Source organism: Gavialis gangeticus, unplaced genomic scaffold (genome assembly GCF_001723915.1).
Source record: "Gavialis gangeticus isolate Ggan-Ray unplaced genomic scaffold, GavGan_comp1, whole genome shotgun sequence".
Classification (NCBI taxonomy): Eukaryota; Metazoa; Chordata; order Crocodylia; family Gavialidae; genus Gavialis; species Gavialis gangeticus.
Genome location: NW_017729028.1, coordinates 7,001,754 through 7,015,059, shown reverse-complemented (window position 1 = coordinate 7,015,059; position 13,306 = coordinate 7,001,754). Strand labels below are relative to the sequence as shown.

Sequence of the window (13,306 nt, the reverse complement as noted above, 5' to 3'; positions counted from 1 at the left end):
GAGAGGCAGCAGATGTTTGTAGCTGGCCCAGGTTCTGGGTGGCTGCTGACAGCCAGAGCCTGGGCTGTTTGCAGCAGGGTTTCCATGGAAGCAGCCCGGGCTCCCTGCTGTCAGCAACTACCCAGAGCTGGGGCCAGCTGCAGCCGGGAGGCTGCAAATAGCTGCTGCCTCCCCGGCCCCAATGCACACCAAGGAAAATGGCATCGTGTGCCATGCTCGGCATGTGTGCCAGGGGTTGCTAACCCCTGATTTATAGTTAGTATTTCCCAGATTTCAGCCTTTGGCAGCCAATGCACCTGCATCACAGCAAATCCTAAGTGTAGCTGGGCTAAGCCACTATTCATCTTGCTTGAAACTAAATAAAAACTAGCAATAAAAATAATGCCTCTGACTAAATCAGGCGTTGTACAAGTGCAACCAACAGTGGCAGGCCAGAAGTGGTTGAAGTCATCGTAAATCCACAGCACAATGTTTCAGTCTGATGTTCATACTGGCCCAGTGCTCCACTATGCTGATGCAGGCGGCACTATGATCTAGAGATTATCTCTTACAGAGAAGATACAAAAAGATCATGCCCATTTACACCCATTAAAGACTTCTCAATATTTTTTTGTGAGGAAAATGACATTAACTTGTTATGCTGCTCACATTCACCCCACAGCTTCAAGACAAGAAGTGACATTCTTCACTAGTTTTATTTTTGATCTAGGATGCTTGTCCTAATTGGTGGTGTAGTTGAGGGTTGCAGAGAGGTTAGAAAAGTGACTACATCATGTTTTGTACAATGTTTGTCATTGCCTGGGCTAAAACATTAGGCAGAATTACTACAGTACATGCTTAATTTGTGTTATGGGCCCAGCACGCTACTACTTAAAAGCCAGTGCCACAGTGGGCCCTCTTCTGCGTGGACACCCCAGGACATATTATGCTTTGATACTGAACAACACAAAATGCCATTTTGCGAAATGGTGATGTGCAAGTTATTTTTAAGATGGCACAAATTTTAATGTGTTAAAAATTATATTATGAAACACTTTCAAATAAAGAAACTTGAGGAAAAACAACTTAGGAGGAAACTATCAGGATGTGTGAATACCCTGTAGCCTGGACTCTTAGAGCTTAATACAAGTTGCTAGTTATATGTCACCTTTAAGTTTCCTCCTTCATTTTGATATTAATCTTACAACTTAAGTAACACCCACCCTCCCCTTCTAGATAAACCTACATGCTTATTTACATAAATTGCTGTGCAAAACTTACAATTATAAGAATGTCAGGTTTAATGGTAGGAATCTCAGCTGCCATGAGGTGTCTGTCTTCCTGTCTTGAGAAATCACCTGTATATAAAAGCTGTGACAGTGAAAGAGAAACAATTCACCTATGATCAGAATAATGGTCAGCAAATACTTACAAGTTTGCCTTGTATAGACATGTTTAATATATTAGCAAAAATAATATTTATGGATTGTACTTCTCCCTCCCTATATATATATATATATATATACACATATATATATACACATATATATATACACATATATATATACACACATATATATACACACATATATATACATACATACATATACATATATATACATACACACACATAAAAAAATCAAAATCACTAGTAAGATTTTTTATACCTGTAAACACACACATTAGATGTTTTGTCCACAAGGACAAACTCAGACTGCATTTGAGAATAAAATAAATAAAGCAACAAAAGCTAACATTTTCTGTTACCTATATAAATCTGGTTCTACTCGAGAAAGCTGCGCACACATCTTTAAAAAGAAGCTGATAATTTTAAATACTTTCACTATAGTCTTGATGCTCTTCTCCAGTACATTACTGCCCATCTCATCTTATCTTAAAGTCAGCTAATTTTCTTGTGTATGCCCAAGCAGGTACTTTTAAAACACACAGACTCTTAACTGTGATCTGCACCTTAACCAGAGTAAATGACCTCATTCTGATTTCAGAAGTCTACATGTTATGTGCCCAACCACCACACTTTTCAAGAGCATAAATAAAACAAAACTTATTCTCAAAAGCATTAATAAGAACACAGATAGCTAGCAGCAGCAAAGATAAGTGGTTTTTGCATAACTATAGCTGATATAGCTATATCAGTGACAGAGCTTACACCAGTAGTCGGCAACATTTTCTGGCAGCGGGCAGGAATGGCCCAGCTTTGGAGGTAGCCAGTGCTGAAGTCTGGCTACTGTTTCTGTACACAACCTGGCTGCAGCACAACACAGAAAGTTCCCCACTGCTCAGTTGCAGTGTAGTGCAGCACAATGTGGCAGTTGAAGCCCCTGCCACTGAACATCATTAAAGCCCCAGCCCTGTGGGCCAGATCCAGCCAACAGGCTGTAGGTTGCTGACCCTTGGCCTATAATCGTGTGTTTCAGAAGAAAGCAAAGAACATAATAGGCAGGAGGAAACTGGTCATGTGAGAGATATGATGCACAAAAAGGGAAAAAGTTTCTTCCTGTCTGCAGCTGTTAACAAGCAGGACAACCCCTAACTCTAACTTGTATCCTAGTTGTTGTAGCTGCACAGCCTTACCCATACACAGGCTTTATCTTTTTAAAAAATCTTCTCAAGCATTCATGGGACAAATCAAATCCTAACAGGAAAATGACCTTGTGAACCACCACATAGTTCAGGACCACATTTCTTCATCCTGTAGTAAAAACTTAGTGCACCTCAGGCATATTTCAGCGGAGGAATGGTGATCTCCCTATTAAGATACTGAATTGGGACTCATGAAACCAACGTTCAACATCGGCCTCTGCCCCAGGCTGTTCTATAACTTCAGAGAAGTGACTTGGTTGCTCTGTACCTAAGAACAGGGATAAGAATATTTTCCTACCTCACAAGGGTGTTGTGAGGATAAATTCATTAACATGAGGCACTCAGATACTATGGTGACGAGGGTCATTTAAGTACCTAGACAGACAAACAAGGTAAAATAGCTAAACAAAGTAAAATAGCATTACAAAGTAAAATAGCTAAGCAAGGTAAAATAACATTAGGAAACTATTTATGTATTCAGTTGCCTTTTCATAGATTTGAGCTACTGGAATCAAGCCAGCATCAGCTGCTTACCCAGCTCTCAGTAGGCTAGTTTGGAGATTCTTGTATTGTTATTATACACCTAAGTCAGAAACTTAAAGGTACACTTCTTGTAATTAGCCAACATACACCATCTCATTTTGATATAACTGCGATCACTAACCCATTATAATTGATGAATAATAGTTCTAAGATTATGTGTCTCTTTCTGTGTGCCATTGGATTCCAACTGACAACAGCACTGAGCACCTGACTATACCTCATCTTGTGTCTTGGACAGTTTTCAGTACATTGCTGGCACTTAACCAATAAGAAATACCATGTGCCAAAGACTTGCATGCAGCTTTCCACTCTATACTGATAAGTACCTTTACACCAGCTATTTCAATCATAAACATGGCTGCTCCTAGAACATGGCCTGCATGGTAACACCAGAACTTGATTCCTGCCACCTCTTTTACTTCATGGAAGTTGATGGTTTCAATTTTGTCCATGCTTTCTTCCAGATCCGTCTCTGTATATAGCATATCATCTGCCGATATATTGCTGTATAAAAACAAAGTGTCTGAGCATCAGCTAGTTTCACGCACTTACTTTATACAAAAAATTGAAGACATTTTTTGTGAATAGATTTAGAAGTAGAATGCTTTAAGGTGAAATTTAAGAGAGCAGAGAAAGAAAGTACAAAGGTGAGAGTGTAAGGAGGAAAGAAAGACATGTTTAGGTAAAAGACCTGAATGAAACAGATGAGAGAAGAGAGATAAGAACATATATGTATTTATCTATGCTACCCTCCCCAAAAGAAACTCATGGTGACTTACAATAAAGCAAGTTGTAAAAACAGGAGAAAATAAATGCTAAGGTAGTTCCCCAGACCACACCCCAAAACTTAACTCCATCTGCTAAAAGACTACCCAAAAAAAGTTTTGCAACACTTCCAAAAGATAACCTGGCTCGACTCTGATGGGGTCAGGGAGAAGGGAGTTCCAGAGCCAAAAGGCAACTACTAAGAGCAACCTCCCACACATTTTTGCCAAACAAACTTGGTGCACAGATGGTACTTGCAGAAGGTTGCTCTTGACTGACCACAGGGATTGTGATGGAATTTAAGGAACAAGGTGGGAGTTCTTCAGTTCTGCAGGACTCAGGCCTTTTAAGGCTTTACAGGTCAAGCCCAGCACCTTAAACTGCACATGGAACAGTACTGGAAAACTGCAGACAGGAGCAGGGTTCCAATTTGGACCAAAAACTGAAGGTTTTATATACTGTATTTACTTCCCTCACCTATTCAGTCTAGGGAGAAAGCAAGGTGGTGGGTAGGGGGACAAGGGGGAAAAAGTAGGTAAATCAGTTTGAGAGAGGGATGGAAGTGGATGTTTCATGAACTTTTAGAAGTGTGGGAAATTGACATAAAATATTCCTTTCTATGTTTGGAACCCAGACATAGTTAGGACCTAAGGACCCCAAAGTTAAATTGACTAGCAAATGACTGGTCTACTGTTATGGTTAGAAAACAACCAGTTAAAAGAAGATTAGATTCCCTTTTCTTTGGTTTTAAGCCCCAAGACATTATTAGTATTATAAGTTTCATAGTTTCTAGGGTCGGAAGGGACCTGAGCAGATCATCTAGTCCAACCTCCTGCCATGGCAGGAAGAGCACTGGGGTCAAATGACCCCAGTAAGGTGGTCATCCAACCTCCTCTTAAAAACCCCCAGGGTGGGAGCCTGCACCACCTCACTTGGAAGCTGGTTCCAGACTCTAGCCGCCCTGACCGTGAAGTAGCGCCTCCTGATGTCCAACTTAAACCTTCCCTCCGCCAGCTTGTGACCATTGTTCCTGGTCACTCCTTGCGGCGCTCGGGGGAACAGGGACTCCCCCAGCGCCTGCTGATCCCCCCTAACCAGTTTATAACAGGCCACAAGATCCCCCCTCAGCCTTCTCTTTTGAAGGCTGAACAGGTTCAGGTCCCGCAACCTTTCCTCATAGGACCTACCCTGCTGTCCCTTGATCATACGAGTGGCCCTCCTCTGGACCCTCTCGATGCTGTCCACATCCCTCTTAAAGTGCGGCGCCCAGAACTGGACGCAGTACTCCAGCTGCGGCCTGACCAGTGCCGCATAGAGGGGGAGGATCACCTCCTTGGACCTGCTCGAGATGCATCTGTGGATGCACGACAAGGTGCAGTTGGCCTTCCTAGCCGCCTCCCCACATTGCCGACTCATGTTCATCTTGGAGTCAATAATGACTCCCAGATCCTTTTCCACCTCCGTGCTGACAAAAGGGGAGTTCCCCAGCCTGTATGTATGGTGCCGATTGTTCCTCCCCAGGTGCATCACCTTACACTTGTCTTGCTAAGTGAACTCAGCAAGAAATTTAGATATATAAATGTTTAGGTTGGCACTGTAAAGACCTACAAGAATGCACCCAAAGTCCCTAAATCACTGTATTATTTCATATACACTTTCCCCATTGGGCATGCTAGGGTAATAATTCAAAAAACACAAACCGGGTCAACTTACCTAACTTTGACATAATCTGAAAGAAGCCATCTGTAAATAGCTTTTGTAGCATGAGTCATAAATGTCCTTCCTTTAAAACTTGTTTTTTGCAAAAACCATGGTAGAGCCCCACAGTGATCTAAATGGAAACTTCAAACAACAATATAAAGCCAGTCAATATGCTAATGTTGTAGAATGCATGTGGCATACAATTCACTATTTTACTGTATTAATACAAAAATCACAAATTCAAGACATGTAAAAATTGCAATATCGAGATTACCCAGGCCATATTGCTAAACTTCTATATTCAGAAATATGACTTAAAAAGAAAGATGGAATTTCAAGTTATGCATTTACTGAAGACATTTTACCAAAACAAGCTTATAATTTTTTTATGCAAGAGGCAAGAATTGTTGTGGGTGATCTCTTTTATTCATTTTTTATATTTATTTAAAAAAAAGGACTGATCGTGGATACGGAGAAAATATATATACCACACACGTAAGGAGGAATATAAAATAAATTTAGCTGTGGCGACTGCAAAAGCAGTATGCAGGCTACCATATATGAAGAGATAAACTACTAAACTGTATTTTTAGTAGCACACTAGATAAGTGTTTTGCCACACCTACACAAATACAGACAGGGGAATGATTTTTTTTTAAGGAATCATTAAAGAATCACTGAGAAGTTTTGCAATCTCCACCCCTGGAAATTTTCAATAACAGGTTCGAGAGGCTGGGATAGTATGGGGGGGGGGCTGGACTAGATGACCTCATGAGGTCCCTTCCAGCCCTACTTACCTATGATTTCAACTGTGCTACAGTGCTAATTTGAATGGCTGTTGAGATACAAGTGTAAGAAATACATAATGTATTTGGGTGAATGCCCCTTGAACCACTGTACCAAATGTAAAACATGGGTAGTTCATGGAAAGTTAATTGGTTTCATAAAGCTGGCTCCTTTCTCAGTGGTAGCTACTATTATGGGCCTGAGCCAACCTCCATTTAAGTTTGTATAAGCTTTTCCACTGATTGCTGGTGCAAGATACAACTTCCATTAAAACTAAAAATGCAAACAATAATTTTCCTAAAACTTGTTTTCTACATGAAGAACAGCTGAAGTTGCCATTGTAAAGTTACATAGTATTATATGATTACAAGCAGGAAACATAAGCCAAAGCTGTAATGGGGATGGATAAAAGTTTTGATATTAAGACTCAGTTCACATAATAAAAAGATACTGTCACCCCATGTGTTTTCTCCCAGTGTTGAAGCCTACATTACATTGACCCTCTAAAAAGCACTAATTCTTGTTTAAAGTGCAACTTACTGACTAATTAAGAGAAGATCAATCTCAGCAGGATCTATCAAGTCAATGTACGGAAGGGCATCCATTCCTTCTAGACCAGGGTGGATTCCACAATCAAGCTGAAAAGTGATGAAAAATAACTGAAACTCTTAACAGAAAACTACATATAAAGAGAATCATGCAGCTTAATTTACAAACTAAGTTACTAAATTTAACTTAGTTACAAACGATTTGTGACCTTCAGTATCATGTAGGAAAAGTTAATTTTGTTTATTCACTATTTTTAACATTGGAAGATTAAGCTCCATGATAGAGAAGCTAAGTTAGTGTGTCTGTCTATACAGCATATCCCCAATGGAAAACTGTATACCTTTTCTGATTCTTTTCACATCTCTATTCATGCTTCTACCTTTTGAGTAAATAGCTGAAAAAAGGTATTTAAGTGTAGATTTTATCACCTGAGCTCAATAGTAGAAAAGCAAAGATATGTGGATGTTTGGACTATATTCAAAACTATGTTTACAAAGTATAGATACAGGCTCCACTGAAAGTTAGGTATCATTTACAGACAACCACTGAACGCTAGGTATCACCTGCACACAAACATAAATAGATACCTAAACTTCCTTTCAGAATTTATGTCCTTCCACTGTTTAAACTGTTCTTGGAAACCATGTGTGACGGCCAGAACCAGAGGGATTAATAAGCAATAAATATGTACTTCTTAGAGACATTTGGCATTTTGCCTAAACAGGTAATATCAGTTAATATAAAGATTGTAAGTTTGTAAACCGCAAATGTAACTTGTCTGTCAAAAGTTTAACCAAAATGATAAAATTAACTGACTGGGCCCATAGGCAAAACTGTAGCTATAAGATTAGGTGACCTAACAGTTTTTTGCTCAGGGTTCAGCCTTGATAATAAAACTGGATCCAACTGTCTGGCACACCCAACACTTTCCAAGAAAGCACATCCCAAGAAAGCATATTCAAAGAAAACCTAAAAAGGGTTGGGGCTTAGGCGGAGCAATGTCAATTTCAAACCTAAAGGTGCTGCATTGTAATTTGCTTATTGGATAAACCCGAGTCTAGGTAACCTTTTATGCTAATTTTTAACACCTTTTAATCCCATACGGTGACCGCTATAGAGCAACATTATGAGTGGCTCTGAAGCCAACAGATTAGCATAAGACTAGGTATAAAAAGCGCGTGGATCAGGTGACCAGCAGGAAGGAGGGAACAGAACGGTCATTTCTGTTCCACACCCAAACCCCGGACTCCCGGTGTGAGTGAGGATCGGATCCTGATCAAGGGACCTTCCCCAGTAATCCCTCCAACAGCGTCGATCGGGGACACCTAACTCCGCTGGAATCACTTGACGTGTACCTGGCATTGAGGGACTATCGATAAGTTGCCAACCAATGTCTGTCTATCTATCTGTTGTTTTGAACAGCCCAGTGGCTAATACCCTCGCAGTGCCCCGTTGGCCTAGGACAGAATTGATCTCTCTGTTGTTATTATCTGTTATTATTATTTACTATTAGCTCTTTAATACTGCATTATCTGCTTATCACATTTATCTTTCTGTTAACTGTTGTGTATGTGTAAGCTATAATAAATTTGCCTTTACTTCACTCCCAACTTTGCCTCTTTGATCTGAAACTGAACCAAACAGCCCAGTTGGCCTATGATAGAATCGATACACTCACAGTGCCCAGCTGGCCTGTGACAACCATAGGATCCATCTCTTCTGGAAGTGGCAAACTTTGATACAAAGCTTTAGTCAGGAACCTGGATTTACCCATGACAGCTTTCTACAATAGAAGTTGTAACTGAAGGTGTTTACAAATAATTACCATTATTGTTCTTCCTTTAAACTTCAAAAAAATTTAAATTAGTAATATAACACAATAGTATAACAATTACCATTATTTTTCTTCCTTTAAACTCCAAAATAATGCATGATCTTCCTACTTCTTGCCCAGCACCTCTGTAAAAGAAATCAATGACAAAGTTACCAGAAACAAAATCAACTACCCACTTTACATAAAACAATTAGTTGCAATTCTGTATTGAACTGCACCTTTCAATGACTGCTGCAGGACTAATTACACTGTAATGTACCATACTGACTGCAAAACAATAGGGTGCTTACAATGTGTGAACAGTGTAATTCTGTTAAGTCAAACTGTAATTCTATCCAAAACAGCACACAGGAGACCTAACTCCAGCAAAATGGCTCTGGTCTCTCTTTTTTTGATTCATTAACAATTACAGAATTAGAGAAAAATAAAACTGGAGGTGATTTAGGGAGGTCATTAATCCAGCAATTCTCAACCAGGGTGCCACAGAGCACCACTCGATAATAGCAGTCAGGTAAGCAAACAACTATATATGGATTTACAAGGTAAACCCAGAACATTCAAATCGGAATCCAAAGTGTCAAAAACATTCTGACCTCTTGTGTTCCAAGTTCTTTGCAACAAAATAATTGCTCTTATTAGTTTTTCTGTAGTCAAAAAACAAGTAAAAACTAAGAGCTAACATTTTCTAAGGGATGCCTTGAGTCTACTATGGCAGAAACCTTGCTTTTGCTGAAGGGGGCTGATTTACTTTTGAGTGAAGCAACTGAGATATGGTAAATTTATCCCTTAAATTATTAAATATGGTATAGAGGCTTTCAACTGTATCAACTGTACCTGTATCCGTATCCAGATTTTATTGGCCTACTACAGAATTGTTGTGAAGTTAGCAGGAAACACCCTCAATTTATAATTTATATTGATCCTTTCTTTCACAAAATAAATGAAAGATGTTAATAAGGCATCTCAACAGTAAAGGAGAAATATGGTTTTTCCAATATAAGGAAGTGACAATCAATACTCTCTATATGACCAGTGTTCAGGAGACTAGAGCTCTGATGCATCTGTCATTTTTAATATAACCCTCCAGTCTCCATCCTTTTCAGTTTTATATACACTGAGAGGTTTTCAATTCCTGTCACATCATGGAAAAATGGAGATGGTATATTCATTGCTAAAATACAGCTTGGAAATTATGAGGAATTCAATAAGAGTGCTGAGACTACAGCAGTCTGAACAGATTTGTGAGTTTTGCACATTTGTATCAAGGTAACTGAGAAATAGCTCCAGCAACTTTGCAAAGCCCAGCTCTGACTGACTAAAGGCAGTCAGTCAAAGATTAACATGATATCTGATGGAAAAATAAGTTTCTAGTGATTGTACAAATCTCACACCCCCAGAATAATCAAGTGCAGGAAGCACATGATTACCAAATTACAGTACATTACATTCACACAGAGTATCCCCCATGTTTGCATTTTGCTTGGCTGAGGCCATTAAATTTCAGTATTCTGTAACTGGTACTAGTATATCAGTTTACTCAAGTAAAAAGTAACTTAAATCCTGACATGCTAGATATTATGGTGACAGATATCGCTAGAAACTCAAAGCTAAGGGCGCTCTCTATTATTAATACTTTCTCTCTTTCCATAGAGCTAAGATTTTACTTCCCTGGAGGGTCACAATGCTGTCAGTAATGACAGAACAGGACTGGTCCAATTACATTTATTTTGGAAGCTCACTGATTAGATTCCCCATAACTCTTCTTTGCTACACTGGCAGATGCACAAGTTTTAATCAGATATCTCCTTCATTCTGATAACTCACTACACAGCTACCTTCATCTGAGCAATAACATTCTTTGTTATCAGCACTTAAGTTAAATATAGTTTTGGTGTCTTGTAACAGGCCAAACGGTCAAAGCAAAGATATTGATGCCATGTAAGACATGACAAAATGGCAGAGATTCTCTGCAGGTGATACAACAGAAAGGACAGCTCCTGCAACTCCAGGACCAACCCAGATGCATGAGAACAGCACTGGAGATTGGAAACTCACCCCCTGGTACTTCCCTATCACCGCCTTAAGCCTGGCCACAGGATCCTGACTGTGCAGCTTATGGTATTCTGTACTGCTCAGTACTCAGTAAGGGTGCACTGATAAAGATTTTCTTGGCCAATACCAATAGCCGATGATTAGCCAGCCATGTTGGCTGATGCCAATCCGATAACAGATATTTAGTAATAGCGCAAGGCATTTTCAACTACTGACATAAATAAAATTTTGTTTGCTTTGTATTTATAACACACACACACGCCTCCTGCCTGCTCTGGCCCTCATAAGGAAGATGGTGACCACTTCATTCTTACATACATCACTCCCTCACCCATGGCTCCTACCTGCATCCCTGCTCCCTGTGCAGCCTGTGCTGCCATCCTAGGCAGGTAGAGTAGACCTTTGTATGGGCAGTGGCACCAGGTGCGTTTGGAGCTCCAGAGTATACCACTGCCTCAGTGCCAGTGGGCCCTGCGCAGCCGAGCTCCTGCTGCTGCCAAGGAGCCAAGACGCCTGGCGCCCGGCAGAGCTGAACGTCACTTGTGCAGTGTCCTACCTGCCCGCACACAGCCCAATGTCTCCGTGGCAGCCCCAGCACTCAGACCCCTGCTGCTCATGTGGTGTTGCCACAGCAGTGGTGGCAACAGCAGGAAATGGTCCCTTTGCGGCTGAGCATGGCATCCTGTGATGGCTCCCTGGTGCTGCCTCCCCCTCCCGATGCTCACCGGGACCTGTAGTCTGCCACAGGCTTGGGCTGGTGGTGGGACCAGACCATGCTCTCCAGGCTGCTCTGGGCACATGGCTGTAATTATTGGCTACAACCAAAAAAAGCTGATGGCCCATAATGTCATTTCTCCTTTTACTGATGCTGATCCGATAGTCAACTATTTATAAAGCTAGACTTGGAATTCTTGAGACAGCTCTCAGAGGCCATACAGTCTAGGGACGTGGTTATCATGGGAGACCTAAACTACCCTGACATCTGCTGGGAGGAACAGTCAGCCAAATCCAACCACTCACATAGGTCAAGGTCCTGTACGCAGGTTAAGAACCTAACGCAGAAGGTATATGGTCCCACTAGGGGGAATGCCTTACGGGACTTGGTGTTGGCTATGGGGGAGGACCTGGTAGGGGAGCTGCAAATGCGTGGTCACCTTGGGGACACTGACCACCAATCAATCGAATTCACCATACAGCGTAGGGTGGGTAGGGTAACTAATAGGGTGGAAGTGCTTGACTTTAGGAAGGCTAACTTCAGTGTACTTGGGAGTCTAGTCAATGACACACTGCAGGATAAGAGTATTGGCAAGATGGGAGTCCAGGAAGGGTGGTTGTTCCTAAAGGAAGCAATCCTTTGGGTGCAGAGGGAGACTATCCCAGTACAAGGGAAAAGGGGGAAAGAAACCAAAAAACTTCCTTGGCTAAACAGGGAAATCCAGGGGAGCCTAGGGGCAAAAAAGAAGGCATACAGGCGGTGGAAGCAGGAGAAAGCTACCAAGGAGGAGTATACTTATTTGTCCCGCACTTGCAGGGAGGCAGTCAGAAAGGCCAAAGCAACTAGAGCTGAGGCTGGCAACATAAATTGAAGACAACAAAAAGTCATTTTTATAGGTATGTAGGGAGTAAAAGGAAGGCACAGGGCAGCATAGGACCCCTACTGAACAAGGAGCAATTAGTGACAGACGGGGGGGGATAAGGCTGAGCTATTCAATGAGTTTTTTTGCCTCGGTGTTCCTGAACAGGGGTCAAGATAAGTCTCCTAATGGGCTCTTAGACAGGCATCAGAGGGACACCAGCCCACCAACTGTCGATGCTGACTTGGTGCAGAGTCACTTGGATGGACTGGATGTGTTTAAGTCGGCAGGCCCGGATGAGCTGCATCCGAGAGTACTGAAGGAATTGGCTGGTGTCACAAAAGAACCACTGGCACAGCTGTTTGAGCACCTATGGTGCTCAAGGTCAGGTCCCGGAGGACTGGAAAAGGGCCAATGTGGTCCCTATTTTGAAGCAAGGGAGGATCTGAGTAATTATAGGCCAGTTTCACCTCCATCCTTGGAAAGGTCTTTGAAAAGATTATGAAGGATCATCTCTGTGAGAGTCCAGCAGGAAAAACAATGCAGCAAGGAAACCAGCATAGATTTGTAGCAGGTAGATCATGCCTGACCAATCCGGTTTCATCTGATGACAGGGTCACAAAACACTCAGACGCAGGAGTAGAGGTAGCTGTCGTTTTCTTGGATTTTAGGAAGGCCTTTGATATGGTACCTCATCCCATTCTCATAAATAAATTCAGAGACTGTGACACAGATGTTAACATATCCGGTGGGTGGCAGATTGGCCTAGCGGTCGCACCCAGAGAATGGTAGTTGATGGGTCGGTATTGACCAGGAAGGATGTGGGTAGTGGGGTCCCACAAGGTTCGGTCCTCGGATTTGTACTCTTCAATATCTTCATCAGTAACTTGGATGTGGGTGTGAAGTGTGCTCTGTCCAA

General features: G+C 41.5%; 1 protein-coding gene across 2 annotated transcripts in view; it reads right to left on the bottom strand.

The window, feature by feature from the left end:
• CPSF3 (cleavage and polyadenylation specific factor 3) overlaps positions 1-13,306 on the bottom strand; it is a 50,614-nt gene that overhangs the window by 30,466 nt on the left and 6,842 nt on the right. The window contains exons 2-6 of one of the 2 annotated variants that reach the window (XM_019520727.1): positions 8,823-8,886; positions 6,919-7,016; positions 5,605-5,733; positions 3,453-3,630; positions 1,261-1,350 (exon numbers count right to left, since the gene is read on the bottom strand). In XM_019520727.1, the coding sequence (XP_019376272.1) occupies positions 1,261-1,350; positions 3,453-3,630; positions 5,605-5,733; positions 6,919-7,016; positions 8,823-8,886 (559 nt within the window). Of the gene's footprint in view, positions 1-1,260; positions 1,351-3,452; positions 3,631-5,604; positions 5,734-6,918; positions 7,017-8,822; positions 8,887-13,306 lie in introns of those variants that run through there. The other variant, XM_019520728.1, reaches the window with a different exon arrangement.